Here is a 22,506-nt window from a genome sequence, read left to right as displayed (position 1 = left end):
GCACTTATAATCTACATATGATGACATAGTGACCAAATATTTATCAGAAATAAGACTTTCTCATACATAGCCTCATCTTAATTGTCAAAGGTTGAAAAAAAATAAATTATATATAAGTTGGGTTGGTGCTATATATTTTTTTAAAAGGATGATTTCTTATTCGACATGACACACTTATAACGGTAGGAATGACATCCCTTCCAACTCATCTCTCTTCATATAGCCATACACACACACACACACACACACACACACACACACACACACACACACACACACACATATATATATATATATATATATATATATATATATATATATATATATATATATATATATATATATAATATCTAATGTCTAGGTGCTTTCAAAATGTTCAAGCATCCAATTACGCACTGATAGCATGATCTATTTGCACAATTGGGCATGGCTAATATACTTAACCACGCCCCTCAAGCTGTCAGTTATGACAACAAACAGAAATGGTGAGCAGGAGGAGGAGTCTGTTAGGTTGCAATAACTTTCTCCAACCCATTTTCCCGATCTTTCTGAATGAAATGCCAACTTCACTACATTCAATCAGCTCGCAGTTGGAAAAACAAGCCATGCTCACTGTTTTGTCATTTATTATTCTGTTTCTCTAGGAACTGCGTCACAATACGAAAAAAAATGATTTCAACTTCTCGTTCATGTGGACTTCAAGCTTTTCTAATACAAGAACAAGTAAGAGTAAAATAAATTTACCACACTGACCAATGCTAAAGCATGTGTGCACAATATGTGCAATATAAGTGGGCGTATCCACTTACAAGCATATGCCTCATTCTTCAGCAGTTTAAATGGCGGCAAAATAGTAGATCAGCATTCCATGACAAAGTGCCAGTCATTGCTCATTTACACGCTTAACCCATTAAACTCACACGATAGTTAAATGAACACAACTAAAAACTTTATTAGAACATAAATATATTTAGAAACCCATTTTTGAACAAAAAAAATAATAATTCCAGTTCCCAAAAAAAAAGTTACAAAATGAATATAAATCAACATAAAAGTAACGTTTTACAGCCAATCAAAGACTTTCAGTTTACACGTCTTAATATTCACGTTCTTTTGAGCAATTAAAATCTTTCAAAATTCAGTTTCATTGTTGTTTTGTAACAGAAAACAAGGGGAAATTCATCATCATGACTCGTTAATTTAAAGGCGCGACGTAATAAGTAGTTTCATTCAAGCTGAATCTAAAATCAGACCTAGAAAAAGTAAGTTTTCAACATGTCTGTTGTCCTGTAAGGCGTATGAGACAAACTCATATCCTTCATTACCCAGTAGTGCAGTTTTGTCCAGCACACATCAGTCTTTACAGCAGTGTAGGTCTCCCACCTTATAGCTGAGCTGCTGGGAGGGTAAAAACACGGTAATGTTCAGCTGAAGGTGTTTTTTTACATCCCTGCCAGCTCTGCCTGCTTCTCATCCTCAGACTCAGGCTGGTTCTCGTCATCTCCGTTATAATTAGCCACATCGTCCTCTAGATCTTGACCTGCGCCTTGGTTTTCATCTGTCAGAAAACAGGAGAAATGTTCATTAAAAGTCACAACTATATAATAGATTTAATATACAGTGTTTAGCATTATAAGTATACACCCGCTTTAAAAAAAAAACATAGTTTCATCCACTTCTCAGTGAATATAGACAATTTTGGTGCATTTAAACAAATGAGTTAACAAACAGTTATATCTAATTAAAATAAGGCCATCTAACATACACTAACTGGCCATTTTATTAGGTATACCTGTCCAACTGCTCGTTAACGCAAATTTCTAATCCGCCAATCACATGGCAGCAACTAAATGCATTTAGGCATGTAGACAAGGTCAAGACCAACTTGAAGTTTATTTTTGCAAAAAGACTTCAGCATTATAGCCCCTGCCTTGTGCTGTTTCCCTCATTTTTCTTATGAGTGCTGCAGCATTCTACACGCTTACAACAGGGGATTTGTCGGCCGTTTGTTAAAGGAAGGATCAGAAAAGACTATTGATGTATGGGACTTTGCAGTACACAGTTCATGGATCAGTTTCATCCTTCATTTCACAAGTGTAAGTAAGTGCAAGTAAAATGGTTGCCTTCTTGTGTTCTCTAGCTTGCAAAGTATGTATTTAATTGTGTTTTGTTACTTGTAACTGCTCCACGCAGCTTGTAGTGTATATTGTTAATTTAAACACGTTTGTGAGGGTCAAGATCCACTGCAGTTTGTTGTTGCTATCCGCTTGTTAAGTGATGAAGTATGTAATACTGTTTTCGTGTCCAAGCCGCCATTCATTTGAGTGGAGAAATCATTCGTTTATGATCACGTTTTTATTCCTATCACACATTAAAGTGAATTTTATATAAAATCAGTGTACACAACAATCTCTGGGCTTGCTGCATAACAAATACCAAAAATTTAACAATAAAAAAAAAAATGAATAACTTTCTGGCCATCGGATATTAGGCATGGACATATATACTGCGATCGTGATTTTCGAAAGTATTAAATCGCTTTGTAAACGTTTATTATTACCATTTCATGAGTCTCCCCATTCAGTTGAATAGAGCGCTTGGACCCGGAAGCCGATTCGCGTGACGTCACACTTAACAAGCGGATGGTGACCGTCAGCTGTTCCTACATATATGCGAAGGTCAAGTATCAAAATAGTTCAGCTTTTGCCACTGTGTGGATTAATACTGGATGTGTGTCATGGTTAAGAATAGAGCAATATGTTGGTGTTTAACTGCATTGCTTTAATGCGCTCCTACATTAGGCTCACACATACACTGATTACTTAAACAATGTTGATTGGTGGGCGTTTCTCTCCGTCTCGCACTGAACGCAGTCGACCAATCGGAACAGACTGGATCATTGGACCAATCAGCCCAGATTAGCATCGCGCAAAGGAGGGGTTTGGGAACAAATTAATCGCTGTATGAATCATGCCACGTTTGGATAATTAGGTAAAAATAATACTATAAGACAATGAAAGTGTTTTTTGACCTTGCATGAATATCAGCATGTTGTTGGAGACCCACAAAACTAAAATATGATTTTTAAATGCAAAATAGGGACTCTTTACTTAAAAACAACTATTAATTATAACCCTTTTTGGTGATTTTCTGGAATACCACTATATCATTAAATATATTATTACTGTGGCATAAAATTACTCACAACATGAAATTTTGGTCATACCGCACACCCACTGTGAATATATGTGTGTGATGATCAATAATGGAAGAGCACCTTTAATCTGAGAGAGCTGTTTCTCGATCTCGCCCTCGTTGTCGTACATGATGGCATCTTCCTTCCCAACTGCAGCATCTTCCTCCTTCAGATCCCCGGCTTTCAGTTTTAAATCCTCATCATCTTCTTCCTGATTCGCATCTCCAATCCCAACATCATCTTCCTCATTGGCATCTCCAATCCCAGCCTCATTTTCCTTCGGTTCTAAAATATCTGCTTCATCCAGCACAGCCTCTGCATGAAGAAACATGACATTTCCAATATACATGCACAGTTGATGTCAAAAATTATACCCCTTCTGTGAATTTTATTTTCAGATATTTCCCAAATGATGTTTGATTTTTCACAGCATTTCCTATAATATTTTTTCTTCTGGAGAAAGTCTTATTTCATTTATTTCGGCTAGAATAAAAGCAGTTTTACATTTTTTTAAAACCCATTTTACGGTCAATATTATTAGCCCCATTAAGCAATATTTATTTTATATTGCCTACAGAACAAGCAATGACTATACAACTTGCCTAATTACCCTAGTTATGTCTTTAAATGTAACTTTGAGCTGAATAGTACAGTCTTAAAAAATATATTGTCAAGTATTATGTGCTATCATCATGGCAACAATAAAATAAATCAGTTATTAGAAATGAGTTATTAAAATTATTGTGTTTAAAAAAAGAAAACTTCTTTCTGTTAAAGAGAAATTGGGCAAAATATACAGGGGGGCTAATAATTCTGACTTCAACCGTATATGTGTGTTGCTTTAAATGCTGGATTCCCTCCATTAGCCCAGAGGTTCTCAAAGTGGGGGTCGGGACCCCCCGAGGGGTCACGGGACAATGAAAGGGGGTCGCCTGGTGATTTTCAAAAATCAATTAATTTTTATTAAACCTTAAGACTTACTGTATTTTATCAATAACCTACTGAAGAGAAAAAAATAGTCGTTTATAGTTACTATAAACTATATAGTTACTATAGTAGCTTATAGTTACTATTTCTATTGGATTGCGACTTCTCGGGTAATTACATTATGCTAAAGACACAGCAATACTGTCAGATGCAGCAGATTTTGTAACACCAGGTTAAACTTTCTAGTCCATTTACAGCACTGACATACATAAAAAAAACAAAGAATAGACTTGGGTTTATTGGTGTGTTTGTGCGCGTCATTGCATACAAGGTTTCTGTATTTATAACCACCACCTCAGAGAATATTGGGGGTCACGAGTCACTGGCATTGTCATTTTGGGGGTCGCGGGCTGAAAAGTTTGGGAACCCCTGCATTAGCCCACCTGCATCCTTTGGAGCCGGTTCTTTAATGTCCTCCACTGCTTCTGCAACCGCTTCATAGGCTGGCTTTTTGAGGGTCTCACTCTTGTTGGTCAGTTTGGAGGCAGCAATAGGCGTGTCTTGTAAAATCACAGCATCTTAGAGGAGCAGACAGAATGTTGTTAGAATACAAGCTTTTGACATTTCTCAGAAGCTTTAGTTGATTAAAATGCTACATCTGTGTTTGGAAACTACAACAAATACGAGCACTTTCCAAAAGTTACCAAGAAGGCACCTTGAGGTCAAAATGACAATCAAACTGACCTTGACATAAAAAAATATGCAAGAAATGCTAATCGGTTTGACATCTACACATCAATGCCCCTAAACACCAAAATAATGACACAAAATTATTATAATACGAAAAGTTTTATTAATCTGGAAGCTTCAATTCCAAATGAACACTGGGTTTTGTGCCCCTAAAATGCATGTAATCGTCCTTGATGTCAAAGCGGCATCAAAATTACTTCTAAAATTGTCTTTTGAGGCGCAAAAACACGCACAAGTTATTTATTATATAAGAAAAAGCCTCACTCAGCTTCTCCCACCACAGAAAAATCAGTTTTTCTTTTTGATATTTGGTGCCAGTATATCAGGAAGTGATGATTTTGTTCTTTTTAACTCATTGGATAGATTGATCGCATTATTTGTAAATCTTTTATGCAATATTGAAGTTTTGTGCATGCATTTAATTTGCATCTTTGAATGGAAACAGCTCACGATGGTGGATTACATTTTTTTTGTCATGCTACTTTGATTGCTGTCCAGTATAAAATCGAGCGGCGTGTAATCATTCTTATATTATTATCATTAGCGTTTAAACAACATAAAACATTATATGCTTTTAACCCATGTGTATTGTTCAAATTGGCTACCCTTTCATTACATCAGTGGCTGTTTTTGCCCCATTGACCTCTGTTAGAACTACATTTTTCATTGCAAGACCATGACTAAATACACCAACTATTCATAAATTTTTAATTGTTGATGGTTTTCACTGTTGGGAAGGGGTCAAAGAAGTCATTTGAACTGTTGATTTTCAGTTGGCAACATTAACGCTTGTGCAAAAAGGTTTCTGGCTTTTATATGAAGTTCTATGGAGTAAAACAACAAATTATAGTGCATGCATAATTACACTTACTATGTTCTAAGAGCTGAGCTGCTTATTTTGATTTTCTCAGACATATTAAGTTAAGTGTGCAAAAGTTGCTCACAAACACACTCACACATTATGGTCCATATAAAAGCCAGAAACTGAGCTTTTTTTTTTTGATAACACTTTATTTTGATGGTGCATTTGAGTATTAGTAGACTTAACATCTGTTGATACTGCTGCTAAACAGATATTTAACTTACTATAAGAAACTTTGCAAGTACATGTCAACTTACACTAACAATAACCCCAACCGAACAGTGTACTTATAATCTAATGAGAATTAGGCTGTACTCACACTATGTACAGTTGCCTTGAACCGGGCAGAAGCCCGCTTGTCCCCCTCCCGTCTCCCCTGACTGCCCGCACTCACATTACATTCAGGCCTGGGCACGCTTACGTCATCGATGGTGCGCTGTTCAGTAAGTGCTCTCGCTCAGCACAGTGAAGATTTTTTTAGCTATATTGTTTTACTCATTTAATAAACGGTGTCATGCAGTTAAATATTTCGCTGAACAGATCAGCCCCTTTTGATGCTCATAAACAATCAGTAAGTCCTTATGCTGCAGGAATTAGGAGGTTTTCTGAAGGTGCAGCTGTCATGCAGTGAGGGATTTGCGTCTTTAATAACCTAAGACAGTTTGCATTCACTAAACGGTGAGAATGATTAATAAATCCATATGAAACAGTCCCTTAAAAGTCACGTCTCGTCTTCAGTTTAGGGCTCACTGAGCCCAAGTGAACCGCAATTTGGCAAAGCTCTTCCAACCTGGCCAGGGCTGGCCAAGTGGACCGCGACTGAGCCTGATTCAGCGCACTCGCACTTCTCAAACGATCCGGGAAACGGGCCTGGGCACGGTTTAGATAGCATAGTGTGAGTATGCCCTTAGGGCCTACTCGCACTATGCCATCCGTACCGTGCCCAGGCCCGTTTCCCGGATCGTTTGAGAAGTGCGAGTGCGCTGAATCCGGCTCAAGCACGGTTCACTTGGCCAGCCCTGGCCCGGTTGGAAGAGGTGTGCCTGAGCGCGGTTCACTTGGGCTTTGGCGCGGTACGTTTGTAGTGTGAGTGCAAAACGCGCCAAAGCCCGAAACTGAAAGCGAGACGTGACTTTTAAGGGACTGTTTGATATGGGTTAATTAATCATTCTTACTGTTCAGTGAACGCAAATTGTGGTAGTTTATTAAAGAGGCAAACCCCTCACTGCACAACAGCTGCGCGCCTTCAGCAAACCTCCTCATTCCTGCAGCATGAGAGCTTTATGATTGTTTATGAGCGCCAAAAGTGGCAGATCTGTTCGGCGAAATATCTGACTGCGTGTCACCGCATCCCTAAGGACAGTTTGACGAAATATTTGACTGCATGTCACTCCATATTAAACGACTGAAATGATATAACAAGAGAAATCTCCACTGTGCTGCTGAGTGAGAGCGCTTCTCACTGAACAGCACAGCAGCGATGACGTAAGCGTGCCGAGGCCCGATTGTGTGTGAGTGCGGGCCGTCGGGGGGACGAGATGGGGGACAAGCGTGCTTTGGCCCGGTTCGAGGCAACTGTACATAGTGTGAGTACGGCCTTAGTTGCTGTGTAGATGCAATATACCTTAAGTTCAACAAACGGACCATCAAATTAAAGTAACTTTTTTTTTGCACTGCAATTGATGATCAACAGAAAAAAATGACAAACTGTACCTCTTCCCAACAGATAAAAAAACCCAACAATTAGGAATCCATAATAATAGGGTGTCATGGCTTTGCAATCAAAAAAATGTCATTATAATGGAAATCAATGGGTCAAAAACAGCCACCAATGTAATGGAAGAGTAGTCAATTTTTCCAGAGTGTATTGTTGTGTTTTTTTTTAAATGCAAAGCATTTTCATAAAAAAATAAGCATGAAAATAAGATTTTGTCACCAAAAAGCATTCATTTGCTCAAACACCGACATTGTGTGGCTAAATTAAGCCTCAAAATCGCCTCAGAGATGAAAACTTATTTAAACATCTTGAGACTAAAAACAAAGAAAACCATCAACAAACAGGCAACTCTCACCTTTAGCATCTTTCTCCACTACCAACTCATTGGTTTCAACCTGAGCATCGAGATTGGATGGTGAATCCACATCTGGTTTTCCGTTTGGAGGTTCTGCTGGGTTTTTATTTAAATCGTTTGAAGCGAGAACATCAGATTTGGCTTTCAAGACTTTCTGCTCGGGACCATCAGCATCCTGGAAAGAAAAGATTTTCAGTGAAAAAGGGTTAAGACAACAACAACAACAAAAAAGTAGCACTTTAAAAGAGCCATTAAAGAGGATAGTTCACACACATGAAACTTAAAAATTTCTTCCCTATTTATTTTAGACTTTCTACTATTTCGATCCATTTACTCAAGAGGTTCTAAATGGTAAAACTTAAGTTAACATTAGGCGGCACGGTGACTCAGTAAATGTCACCTCACAGCAAGAAGGTTGCTGATTCCAGTCCCGGCTGGGCCAGTTGGCAGTTCTGTGTGGAGTTTGCATGTCCTTCCTGTGTTGGCATGGGTTTCCTCCAGGTGCTCCGTTTTCCCCCACAGACCAAAGACATGCGCTATTGGTGAATTAATCAACTAAATTAGTGTATGGGTAAACTCGCACTAGGCTATCTAAACACTGCACAGGCACTTCGACCCTCATTTCCGGGCTTGTTTCAGAAGAGTGAGTGGCCTGAATTGGGCCAAGGCACAGTTCAATTGGCCGGCCCTGGCCCAGTAGAAAGAGGTGTACCAGAGCGTGGTTTGGTTAGGCTTTGGTGCGATACGCTTGCAGTGTGTGTTCAAAGTAAGCCTGAGAGCAAAACTTTAGACGTGACTTTCTTTTTAAGGAACTGTTTCATATAGATTTATGAATCATTCTTATTTTTCAATGAATGCCAACTGTCATAGTTGATTAAAGATGCAAACCCCTCTCTGTTTGACAGCCGCCACCTTCAGTAAATCTCCTAATACCTGCAGCACGAGGACTTTTATGAACATTTATGAGCATCAAATGTGGTGGAATTGTTCAGCAAAATATTTGAGTGAGTGTCACCGCATATCAAACCAGTTAAAATAATCCAAAATCATTTAACTAAAGCAATGTCCACTGTACTGAGTGAGAGCGCTTCTCTTCTGTTAAACTGAACAGTTGCATCGATAGCACAACCGTGCTCAGGCTCAGAAGGCAAAAAATGCAATGGTAGAACAGGCCATCAGGGGAGAGGGGAGGATGGACAACCATGTTTAGGTTCAAGACAACCATGTCTAGTGTGAGTGCATCCCATGAGTGTGTGTGTTTAAATGAATGAGTTCATGGGTGTTTCCCAGTACTGGATTGCGGCTGGAAGGGCATCCGCTGTGTAAAACATAAGCTGAAACAGTTGGCGGTTCATTCCACTGTGGTGACCCCAGATAAATAAAGGGACTAAGCCGAAGGAAAATGAATAAAAAAGTAAACATGAACTAACAATATTTAACATCATTAACATTAACAAAGGGACATGTCACGGTGGTACAGTGGGGTAGCATGATTGCCTCACAGCAAGAAGGTCGCTGGTTCGAGCCCCAGCTGGGTCAGTTGATATTTCTGAGTAAAGTTTGCATGTTCTCCCCGTGTTGGCGTGGGTTTCCTTCAGGTGCTCCGGTTTCCCCCACAGTCACATGCGCTATAGGTAAACTAAATTGTCCGTAGTGTATGTGTGTGAATGAGTGTGTTTGGATGTTTCCCAGTAATGGGTTGCAGCTGGAAGGGTATCCGCTGTGCAAAACATATGCTGGATAAGTTGGCGGTTCATTCCGCTGTGGTGACCCAGAATTAATAAGGGGACTAAGCCGAAGGAAAATGAATGAATGAATTCACATTGACAAAGATAAATAAATAGATTATACAATTATAATAGCTTATACATACATGCATATACACATATATAAATACAGCAAATGGACTAATGGATAATAAATTGAATAGAAATAAAACTAATGGACCATTATGTAAAAAAAAAAAAAAACATTTAATTTTATTTTTTTAATGAATTTACCATAATTTTTTACCTTCTAAAATGTATAAATTTCTTTTTTGTGTTGAACTTAAAACAAGATATACTGAAGAATTTTGGAAAACGTTATTATGGAACATCCTTTAGTATACCTTCATTTGTGTTCAAGAAATTCAGACAAGTTTGAAACAATTGGAAGGAGAGTAAATGATAATGGAATATTCATTTTTGGGTGAACTATCCCTTTAATAATTAATCATTCATTTATTTATTTACCTGTGGATCCACCTTTTCAGCCGTCTTGAGTTTCTCTTGTTTGGCAGCTGCTATCTTCACACTGCATTCCTCTTTTGTTGCCTCAATTTCTTTGTTACACCGAGTCCTGAATGCACACACACACACACAACATACTCATCAAGCACTATAACTTGTTTTGCATTTCAGTGAGAGCGTTCAGAAATGGACCTACTTGTCACTGTTGGCTTTCTTTGTGAGCGTGTCCATACTACTATGACAGGACTTCAGTTCACTCTGCATCTTATTCACATCCTCCAGTAACGACTTCATACGGTCTGATGGAGAAAAATCAACAGTGACGTTAAACAGTTGATATGCTTCACATAACAGGATAAATATAAGGCAGACACTCACTCTTCATGTTTTGTACTGCTTTAGCACTGGAGGAAATGTTGAGCTGCAGATTCTCCTGAGGAAAAGAGAAGACTTTCAGACACTCGTCTTACAGCTGAAGTCAAAACTATTAACCTGCATGTGAATTAAGTCTTTCTTAAATACTTCCCAAACAATGTTTAGCAGAGCAAGGAATTTTTCGCAGTGTTTGCTATAATATTTTTTCTTCCGGAAAAAAGCTTTATTTGTTTTATTTTGGCTAGAATAAAAGCATCTTTAAATTTTTTAAAACCATTTTAAGGTAAATATTATTAACTCACTTCAGCAATAAATTTTTTTCAATTGTCTACCGTCTGCAAATCTGGCCGGTGCTGCCTTGTCAGTTAAGTTTAATTTGCTTGCAACTGTTTGTCAATTGCATCTTAAACGGTCACGAAACACCAAAACACATTTTTTGAGCTGTTGACAGTCGTATATGTGTCCCACACTGCTAAAGATACTATTCGGACACCTATATTTCACTAAAAAGTGTAAATTGGTTGTTTTTGCGTCATTTCAAGCAAATTCGTACTTCCGGTTTGAAACGAATTTTTGAAGCTGCGTCACGGTCATGATATAATAGCCTGTATTCCAGCGTGCAGACTGGACGTCTGTACCAGAGTGTGTCTTATTACGTCTTACAGTGTGATGCATTGATGTATGCATGAGTAAAGCTTGGTTCAAACCAATCAACGCGCTCTATTGTACAACTTCATTAATATTCATTACTGTCACAGTGTTTAGACGACAGAGACGCCACGTTGTGTTGGCAAAACAAGCGTGAAGTGTTGCTTTTATAGTTTGCTGCCGTTAAGTTTCGTTTTCTCTCTGTGAGAGCGCAGCTGGAGTCAGTTCGTATTTTATTCGTATCGAACAAACTATTGCACTGAGTGTAAACATGTTAGCACCACAACCAAACTTTAACCTCGTGTAGGATTTTCACCGCATTTTGTGACCGGAATAACACACGCGCCTTTCTGACGTTACCTGTCAAGTGCATCTAAGTTTCCGGGAAATGCATGAAAAATACACGCTTAGATCAGTTCCTCGAATCAAATATCACGTTTGTCGCGAGGTCATGAATGAATTCCCTGAATGAAAGAGTCAAAAAGTTAAAGTCCACCATTTAATAATTTGGCAAATAATTCGACTACAGATGTCCATGTAAACACAGTCACTTTCTCCCGTGTGTGTGTGTGTGTTTTGACTCTGAAATTCAGCGCACCCAAATAGACCCTCCCACACCATCCCACTTTAGTTCCTCCGACACTCCCCCTAAACAGAGCTGGACACGCCCACTTTTCTGACTTTTTCCAAAGTAGAGGTGTGAAAACACCCAGCTGAAACGAGGGGGTTTCATGGCCCTTTAAAATACAGAAACAGTTTTTGCTTTTAAGCCTTTAAATGCTAACTTGTCTGTGAAGTGTACACCATATTGGGTTTCGCTTCCTCTTATCTGATTGGATGTTGTAAGCTAGGGATGCACGATATATTGGCGGCCAGTTGCAGAAACATCTTCTGATGCACAACCTTCGACACATCATCAGTGTTGTTTCCTGGACTCACAGGGTGTTTCGGGTCTTGCAACAGACACTGACCGAGGCTGATCAGACTCTGGCCTGTGTCCAAGTGGCATGCTACTGCCCCCACCGTTCCTACCTCTTCAACCAGAGCCATCTAGATGCTTTTTTCTGCTGCCTCCACGTTGTTACTTATGGCTCTTCTTCGGTTGTTGCCTGTTATTCCAAGTGTACCATAGGCCTTGCTAGGGGGGAAGCTGGCAAATCCCCTACTGCCCACTTCCACTGGCATGCATCTGGTCCTCTATCAATTCGCCCGACATTGCTCCACTAGCTCTTGGTATTTTCCCCTCTTCCTCTCCTGAGCCTCCTCGATCCTCTCCTCCCAGGGCACAGTTAGCTCCGGCAGGATGAATTGCCTTGTGGCCTCACAGACCAAGATTATGTCAGGTCTCAATGCAGACTGGGTGATGTGTGGTGGAATCTTTAGCTGCCTCTCTAGATCCACGAGCCATAGCGTTAACGGCAGATAAATGCTATTTTTAATGTAATCAGTCTGATAGCAAAATTAGGCTGATACCCATAAGACGATTTAAGATTTATTTTACGATTACGATTTAAAAATAGCTATTAACTTCTTTTTTTGGTCGGTTCAGCAGAAGGAATCATTAGCATTGGGATAATAATTCTGATTTCAACTGTATCTGTGTGTACATATATGATAAAATGCTAACTAACTTAGACTTGTCATGGCATCTATAAATTGGTGTTCTGTGACGATTTGAAGTGTTTTTTTTATAAATCCCATTTGATAAATGCTCCTGCTTAATGAATAAATGTAACCAGCTGATTACTGAGTGAGTACTGAATGAGTGTTTTCCTACTTTTTCCTGTCTCCAGCTGTTGATAGCGTTCTCCTGCTGTCTGTGGTGTGTTTTCTCCATCAACTCCAGCTGTTCGTTCTGTCTGTGCATCTCGTCCTCTGCTTTCAGCTTGCTCTGCTCTTCTCTTTCCCGGTCTGCTGACAGCAGCCGAATGCGGTCCTCCAGCTCCAATATCTTGCTCTTTAGAGAAACACAAAACATCTTTTAGACTGACCCATTACAACCACTGAAAACCACATCCAGAGGAGCAATTCCATGCAAATGTTACCAATTTCACCAAAAAAGCGAAACACTTTCTAGGTTTTTTTTGTGTAGGCTTGTATTTTACAATACTCTACAAACCCTCAAAAATGCCTCTGTCAATGTTTTCAAAACAATTCTATTTGATTTACCAAAGTCACACAAGTGCCAATTTCACATCCATAACGGAAAGATTTCACATCCATAACCAAGCTTTTCCCACATAAATGCAAAAATGTTAAATAAAATAAAACCCATCATTTTTGTTCTATAGTGAGCCGACTCTTATCCTTTTTATTAGCATTGTTTCTTTTGGGTTGTGCAGTTTATTTAAAGAATGTCTACAAAGTATGTTGTATACTGGACCTAGGCATTTTACGGCTTCTTTGATCGAATCAAAGTATTTATTAACATGGTTTCTGCTACATTTATTCTGATGTGGCGGGGCACCATATCAAAATTCATCCAACCACGGCTAAATTAAAGCTTCTCATTCAAAACATTCAGCTGTGTTTTTAATAGCAGGTTATAATCGCACCAAAACGTATTTAAAGGTAAGTGAATTATAACAGTGTAAACCTCTCTCTAATCGTAGTAGCGCTGTGCATTATTTGTTTAACCCTTTAAGGTGACGTACTGACAGACAGGTGCGTGATGCGTGAGGCCGGCAAACACGATCAAAATAATATATTGCTTAAAGGGGCTAATAATATTGATCTTAAAATAGGTTTCAAAATATTTTAAACTGTTTTTATTCTAGGCAAAATAAAACAAATAAACCTTTCTCCAGAAGAAAAATGTTACAGAAAATACTGCGAAAAAAATCCTTGCTCGGTTAAACAACATTTGGGAAATATTTATGAAAAAAAAAATCATAAATTCACAAGAGGGCTGATAATTTTGACTTCAACTGATAATCGTTTTGAATAATAGTGATTACAATTATGACCAAAATAATCATGAGGTGCTGTAGTGGTGTCCCATTTCTTAAAGGTACATATCGAAGCCCTTCCCCTTTACACTATGTTTCAAGGGCCAAGGGGAAAGGAGAAGGGGTCCAAAAATGGAATTGGGCTATAAACTAATTACCTCAATAAGACCAATTACCTCAGATTATTAGTTAACAAATCCAGATACTGATCCTCTCTCAGTAATGATCATTACATCTCATATTCACCTCACAATCAACCTGACTTCAGTGCACTTGTTCAACCTAAAACAGACTAGAATTCTCTAAATGAACATAAAAAAATTAATGAATGAATAAAAATTAACTAAGGTGAAGTAATTAAACGAAAAACCCCGTGGCATTTAAATGAAGTTGATATTGTGATGCTGGGGATTTACCGTTTGTGTAAAATTGATTTATTTTTTTTAACTTTATAGAGCTTTTATGAATGTTTATTAAATAGTTTCACAGGATAGTTTTTTTTTTTTAATAAATGAACTGTATTGTTCATATGCCCTCTTAAACTGCCCCAAAGTCTAATGTGGCCCTTTGGAAAAATTAATTGCCCAGCCATGTTATATACTGTAAACTTATACTTTTTTGGAACGCAAGTTTAGTTTCCTCATTTAGAAAAAAATTATGTTTACAGATTGGAGTTTGCATGTTCTCCCCGTGTTGGCATGGGTTCCCCCCGGGTGCTCCGGTTTTCCCCACATGTCCAAAAACAGGGCTCGAAATTGCGACCATTTTGGTCGCATATGCGCCCGAAATTTTATTTATGCGACCTCAAAATATATTTGGGAGCGCTTGTGCGAGTGCTTAAAATTGTTGTGTGCGTCCAGTTTTTACTGCAAAATGTTCACCACATGCACGGATTCGGGAGACATTCACGCAGAATGCATCTCTAAGCTCTTTGTCCGCACTTGAATGGCGAAACGCAGTGCTCAGGAATGGTTTAAAACAGTTGTCATGTCAACTTGCTGCAGTAAACAAAGCCTACTCCGTAATGATTGCCCCGCCTTCTCGCTCTTTTTATTGTCCCACCACTGCTCTAGCACTAAACGCGAATGATTGGTTAATATCAGCTGTCAATCACTTAGCCAGTGCCTTCTGGCTTGGGATGACAGACAGAGCTACTACCGCGAAAAATTGTAAAGCGCTGAAGATGAGAATGAAGATAACACTGACAGATTTTGTTTGAGAAACCATCTAAAGTTACAAATAATGACACAACTTTCAGCACATGGTCACTAGTAAGATAATCCACCACCTACACTTTTCGAAAAGTGGATAAAAGACTTCCGTTGGCTTCAAGTCCGCTATGAAAAGTCTGTGGGATGGAGTTTTCAGGTAACTGTTTGCCACATCTAGCACGAGACCTTCTGTTTATTCCTTCAAGGAGCAGCTATATGTAAAATTTAACACCACGTACACCATCACAAACGGGCTAACACTGAGTAAACTAATATCGCTACTCATGAAGACCGGTATGGCTATTAACATGACGTAAAGTTATGCATATAATAGGGTACAGTACATGTCAAAAGCATCAGTGTATTATCAGACAGCACTTGTGAGATCAGCACAGTTATATCGTTAATAGATTCATTCAAGCAGTGCATGCAGGGCCAGTGAACGCTCCATGTATGTTTAGTCACTTAGTTATGTTATAAAAATATATTTTCTTGTGATAATGGGATTAGGTTGAGACATATTTTCCTCACGCTTGCATATATATATATATATATATATATATATATATATATATATATATATATATATATATATATATATATATATATATATATATTTTTTTTTGCTTGTTAGTTTGATTAGTGTTGATTTCAAATGCAATAAATTTGTTTGTATAAAACTTGTAGTAACGGTGCTCATGATTGGTGGGTGGGAAAAACTTTTGGCTGATGCGCCTAAATTTTTTAAGTTAGGAGCACCGGTGCTACCAAGCAAAAAGGTTCATATCGATGGTTCATATCGCACATTGTATGTGCGCGAATGAGTGTGTATGGATGCTTCCCAGTGATGGGTTGTGGCTGGAAGGGCATCTGCGACACAAAACATATGCTGGATAAGCTGGTGGTTCATTACGCTGGAATAATAAAGGGACTAAGCCGAAAATAAAATGAGTGAATGAATAAATGTTTACAGATTTATATTTTTTCTGATCCCATAACTCTGTGGTTAGATGTTTGAATATAATGTTAACATCATGTACTATCTCTGTTCTGAGTTTTTACTGCTACATCCATAACACTGGAATTGTTCAGTGTCAGACCTGGAGCTCTACGTTTCTGGAGTTGGAGACCCAGTAGTTGAAGGCGAGCAGGAGGATGCAGGAGATGAGCGCCGCCATCAGCAGAGATGGAGAGCGTCCGCCACGTCGCCCGTTCCCCAGAGCACCCATCATGCTTGATCACAAACACCTTACAAAAGGGCTTTCTGAAAGGGAAAAGAGTACACTTCATATGGCAGACTACATTACATGTATTGTTTTTGAAAATCTATCGTTATCGCGAAGAAAGTACATGCAATATCCACATTGTAGAGAAGTACAATAAATTAAATTAGGTACATGTGGCAAGCTTTCGTGTGCTTCATTTATTGACCTTATTCTCAATGTGGAAGTGCGCTCGTTTTTTGATACTTCAGATTCAATCGTGTACAGGAGAAATGACTAGGAATAATAAATGGAAGAAAACAGTCAAACTATTTGCTTTACAAACAAGTGTGTTCATGACTATATAGAAAAAGTAGAATGATCTAATAAGAACATATTCGTTTTCAACATAAAGCAGCTTAACATGCTGTTCCTAATGTCTAAAAAATAAATGGAAGTGATTGAAACTGTAAGTCTTGACCCAAACAGATTCTAATGGTTACGCGCGATCTTACATGAAGAAGAATAAGGTAAATTGTTTATCCAAATTAGACCAATTAGATGGAGCCTTTACTATCTTTATCCTGACCTCTCAAGTAGGTGTTTCACTAATGAAATACCTACTAGAGAACTAATGAAAACACTAATGTTGGGAGCAAGAGGGAAAAATGACAACAGCCAATTAAAGCAGCAAGCAGTGATGAAAGGGACCTCCATCAAATGTGCATAGGTGGTGCTGTCGAGTCATTTTGCCACACCCACTTCCAAAATCAAACGTAAATTTTCAGCCACTTCTGGTGTGTGAAAGTTTTGCGAGTATTAGAGCATGTTTAGACCCTCAAAAATGCAAGGAGAAAAAACAAGAATAAAAAAAACAGAGAAATTCTAATAGGGCCCACGCCCCAACAGTGCTCGATCCCTAATTATAATAATAATAATAGTACACAAAGCAATTTTAATAGGGCCTACGCCCCATCGTGCTCGATCCCTAATAATATAATATCCTTAATATATATTATATATAATACTAAACGAAGCAATCCAAATAGGGCCTACAAACCATCGGTGCTCGATCCATAATAATAAAAATAATAATAAACGGAGCAATAAGCCGCACCATGTTGGTGTTTCTTAAACATCTAATTATTACAAGGTAGGTCATTAGCCCAATGCTCAATCGCCAACCTGGAGGACCAGGACATACACACACACACTACGGCCAATTTAGTTTATTCTATTCACCTATGGTGCATGTGCATGTTCATGTCTTTGGACTGTGGGGGAAAACGGAGCACCTGGAGGAAAACCCACGCCAACACGGGGAGAACATGCAAACTCCACATAGAAACTGGCACAGCCAAGACTCAAACTAGTGACCTTCTTGCTCTAAGATTTCTATCCATTTAAACCTGGTCTATCCAGTAAAAAAACGTAAAGGAATTGTTGACAATAATCTGTCATCAATAACTTTCTTCCACCACTTGTTTCAAACCTGTTTGAGTTCATTTTTTCTGTTGAACACAAAAGAAGATTTATTTAACAAAAGCTGGAACCGCTGACGTTCATAGTTTTTGCTTTTCCTGGTCAATGGTTAGAGGCTTTCAGCTTTCAAATACCTTCTTTTTTCAGCTTTCGTCAAAATATCTTTTCTGTGTTTAACAGAAAAAAAGAAGCTCATAAAGGTTTAGAACTGCTTGAGGTTGAGTAAACTATCATTATTGGTAAACTAACCCTTTTAATTCTGCAAAACCAAAGTCATTTCTTCTCAGAATATAAACACAGGAAGTTGTGATGTTGCCAAAGGCGACCACCACTGTTTGGAAATGGTTTAAAAAATGTGCTAGCAGTTTGGGACTAGCAGCAGTGTTGAGTAAGTTACTCAAAACGTAACAGATTAATAATTACTACTTTAAAAATAGTAATCCCATTGGATTAATGCATGTAAAAGTAATCAGATTACTAATTACTTTACTTTCAAGTTACTTTGAAAACCTAAAAAAAAGCACTAAATTGTAGTTTTACTTTCACTTATTTAATATTTGTACAATAACAGCACTGTCACAATATTTTCCTTAACAGATTCATACCTTTTTAAAATATTTACTATTTTTGCAACATCAATAACAACCAATTATAGCCTAGTTTCCATTCATTTATGAGGTGAGAATGAATCATGAACACTGCATGCGTACCCCGAATATGAGCTAACAATTTTACAAAATGCATTAAGATTTATAAACTGAACAAAAACATGTTAGAGTTAAAACTATTTTGAAAAAATTACAAAAAAATGTTTTATTAAATTATTACAGTTATTTTTTCTGAGCTATAAACAACAATTGGTTTGTCCATATTTAGGTTATTAAGATTATAAAGTTAAATTATAATTAATTTTAGTTATAATGGATAAATTGTACCTTATTAGCCAATCTTTTAATCTCTGAAAAGCGCTGTCTAAACTATTTTTATACTTTTGTATTGAAAAAGTATAAAATGTATATAATATGTAATTTGTAACCTGAAACGTCATTTATTTAACAAAATTGCTTGTGGACAAAGTTGTGAAGATATTATTGTCTTATATTATACTAAAATACCCTTTTTTGGTTAGCAGTGTTAGATTTGTGGCTGCATTTGAAGTTTTTTTTTTTCAGTGTGGAAGAGAAAATAATATAACTTTTAAATGTATGTCTGACAGTAAACAAACTTTAATTCACTGAATGTATTTGTTCATGTTTCATTAAGGGATAAGTTTAAAACAGAATAAAATAATTAGATCAATTCATGCAAGACTTGTAGCTGTATAAACAAACACACACCCAAGTTTCAGATTAGTACTTGGTATCGGACGATACTCTTAGGCCAGGTATTGGTATCAGGACTAGAAAAAGGATGTCAGAACTAACAGCAACACTCAAATTTCAGTCTGTCTGAAAACAAAAGCATTTTGTTTAACATAAAAAATAATAATGGTAGTTTCTATCCATTTAAAACAAAAATGCTGATTTTGTCAACCCTTGTGTATTGTTTAAATTTACTACACTTTCATTGTGTTAGAAGCTGGTTTAGCCACCAACAAGTTCAACAGTAAAAATTAGAAATTTGACCTCAACCCAACAAGGAAAACCAGCAAAAATATAAAAAACATACTTATGGTGTCGCAGCTTTGCAATGAAATTATGTCTTTATAATGGAAGTCAATGGGGCAAAAACAGCCACCAACATAACGAAAGAGTAATCAATTTTCCCAGAGTGTATTGTTGAATTTTCAAAGCATTTTCAAAAAAAATATGTGTCCAAATAAGATGTCACCAAAAACCATTCCATTTGCTGAAACGCAAAGAAAATTGTTGCCAAATTAAGCCTCAAAATCACCTTAGACTGGATGAAAATATCCCCAACAGCACACAAGTGTTAAACCTATTAAAGTCTACAGTGTCATATTATGAACCACATTTGGAAAAACCTGTTTTACCATTCCTGTTATCAATTACATAAATACTTTTTTTTATTTTTAGAAAGTAAAAGGCCTAATGTGTTGTAAAATATTTACTGGCAACTATAAAGTAAACTTAAGGTTTTATTTTTTTTTACATTAGTAATATTGAAAATGATGATCAGACTGAAGCATATTTATATTATTCATATATAAAAAGTTAACCTGCTTACATGCTGTTACAACTATTTTATTTCACATATTGACTTCATCTTTATTTCTATAAAGCTTTTACAGTGTAGATGGTATCAAAGCAGCTTAACATAGAAGTGCTAGTCAACTGAAACCGTCAGTCCAGTTTTCAGAGTTGAAGTTCAGTGTATCAGTGTTGCAGGATTTTACTATTTGACAATAAGAAATTCATAATAAAACAATCACTTATACTTAAAAATGTGTTTGTTCATGGGTTAGACAGTAAAATCCTACAGTTCGACTTACCAACTTAACACCAACTGTACTCCTATATTTACATCATCACTGAGCAAATAGTAAAATCACACTCGCTCACGGCGATCAGTACAGGATGTAACACAGGATCAAAAGCAGATCTCATAGGAGTGGTTTAGTAACAGTGTCTGTGCTATTAATAATCATCGCCAGAGAATTTTACACAAGGCAACAAGTTCCTACTGTACCTGCTAACGTTACTGTGCTCTTGACGACAAAACAACAAACATTTTGCTTTCCGAATTATAAAGCAAATTAGTAGATATAATCTTTGTAAAAGCAACCTAAACGTGTTCTAATATGAAATGTAAACTTTTAAAATGTAACGTTAAATCTATACATTTAGAATGAAATTTGTTGTAACGTTAGCATACTTGCTAATACAGCTACTTGAATTAATACAGTCACACTTTTCCCTTCGTTTCAGTTAAATATTATATATTAGTCTCAAATTAACCTTACCTGCGTTCACTGTGAAAGCTGTCGTCAGGAGAAGGGATGAAACATGGACATCTCGACACTTTTTCCGGGATGAAAACGCAACAAACAGCAGCGTTTGTCTAGAACGGCAAGGCGCATGCGCACTTCATACTTGTTTTCAGGAAACAGTCGCTTCACCGCCTGAGGTACTAGGGGAGTCGAGTGGGTTTTGTTTCCATTTCCTTTCGTCTAAAATTTCAATAATAAATGTTTAAATATGCAAACTAGTGAAAATATTGAATGCAGTTTTTTCATTGTATTCACAGCAGTTCTGAATACACGTACAAAAATAGTGTATCCCACGTAAATAAACATGATATTAAAATAAACAGCTTTTTTGCCGAAAGTGCTAAAAAGAAATAATTATTAGCCCTCCTTTTAAATTATATGTAAATATTCATTCTTTCTTTTCGGCTTAGTCCCTTCTAATCATGGGTCACCACAAGCGGAATGAACCGCCAATTATATTTCACGCAGCAGATGCCCTTCCAGCTGCAACTCTTTACTGGGAAACACCAATACACTCCCATTCACTACGACAAGTTAGCATACCCAATTCATCTGTACCGCATGTCTTTGGGCTGTGGGGAAAACTGCAGCACCCAGAGAAAACCCACGCCAACACATGGAGAACATGCAAACTCCACACAGAAATGCCAAATGACCCAGCCAAGACTCGAACCAGCAACCTTCTTGCTATAAGTATATATAAAATACAAATGTTAATATACGTACAAAGAAACCTTATTAGAGGAAAGCAGGACGAAAGTAAAATTTTTCATAAAAAAACTAATTTTAAAAGATGTTTTTAGCAGATTTGCTGTTGTTTCTAACTCACAACAGCGGTTTATCAACATCAGGTGTTATTTCATATCAACGTAGAACAGCTCCAATAAAACTTCACTTTCAACTAAAGTTGCACATTGTTGCTTTTGATCCCATCAGTCTGGACAAAAGTAACACATTTGCTAGATTTACAGGCTTAATCTTGTTTATTTGAAATATATCTGACCATGTCTTTGTTAATGTTAACTGCAAACATATTTTGTACTTTATTTTTGCAAAAATAAATATTAAACAGCATTTTTATTTAAAATTTCAGTTCCATCAAATGTTTCAAAAGCAATCCTGCAATGCAAAATCTTAAAACTTTATACAATTATTAATTATTTATTATCTTTGGCAATTTTTATTATTATTGGCAAATTCTCTGGTCTGATGAGACTAAAATTTAACTCTTTGGAGTGAATGTCAGGCGTTACGTTTGGAGAAAACCAGGTACTGCTCATCACCAGGCTAACACCATCCCTACAGTGAAGCATGGTGGTGGCAGCATCATGCTGTGGGGATGTTCTTCAGCAGCAGGAACTGGAAGACTAGTCAGGATAGAGGGAAAGATGAATGCAGCAATGTACAGAGACATCCTGAATGAAAACCTGCTTCAGAGTGCTCTTGACCTCAAACTGGGGCGACGGTTCATCTTCCAGCAGGACAATGACCCAAAGCACACCACCAAAATATCAATGGATTGGCTCCACAACAACTCTGTGAATGTCCTTGAGTGGCCCAGCTAGAGCCCAGACCTAAATCCTATTGAACATCTCTGGAGAGATCTGAAAATGGCTGTACACCGTCGCTTCCCATCCAACCTGATAGAGCTT

The 22,506-nt window shown here is 37.4% G+C and overlaps 1 protein-coding gene across 4 annotated transcripts; it reads right to left on the bottom strand.

The window, feature by feature from the left end:
* Positions 1-933: 933 nt before the first annotated feature.
* On the bottom strand, positions 934-20,953 carry golm1 (golgi membrane protein 1). 4 transcript variants are annotated; one of them, NM_200279.2, is made up of 10 exons: positions 20,828-20,953; positions 16,321-16,484; positions 12,839-13,018; positions 10,417-10,471; positions 10,235-10,337; positions 10,042-10,147; positions 7,808-7,982; positions 4,567-4,701; positions 3,278-3,511; positions 934-1,558 (listed from the first exon to the last, which is right to left on the bottom strand). In NM_200279.2, the coding sequence occupies exons 2-10, from the start codon at positions 16,450-16,452 to the stop codon at positions 1,443-1,445; spliced, it is 1,236 nt and encodes a 411-aa protein (NP_956573.2). In that variant the 5' UTR covers positions 16,453-16,484; positions 20,828-20,953; the 3' UTR covers positions 934-1,442. The 4 variants fall into 4 exon arrangements, 1 of the variants encoding a protein (NP_956573.2); XR_012383613.1 differs by lacking the exons at positions 934-1,558; positions 3,278-3,511; positions 4,567-4,701 and adding an exon at positions 5,177-6,069 and having other exon boundaries at positions 7,342-7,982; positions 20,828-20,931; XR_012383612.1 differs by lacking the exons at positions 934-1,558; positions 3,278-3,511; positions 4,567-4,701 and adding an exon at positions 5,179-6,641 and having other exon boundaries at positions 7,333-7,982; positions 20,828-20,931.
* Positions 20,954-22,506: the final 1,553 nt, after the last annotated feature.

Source organism: Danio rerio, chromosome 8 (genome assembly GCF_049306965.1).
Source record: "Danio rerio strain Tuebingen ecotype United States chromosome 8, GRCz12tu, whole genome shotgun sequence".
Classification (NCBI taxonomy): Eukaryota; Metazoa; Chordata; class Actinopteri; order Cypriniformes; family Danionidae; genus Danio; species Danio rerio.
Note: the sequence above shows the minus strand (reverse complement) of the source record. Positions and strands in the feature narration are given on the sequence as shown.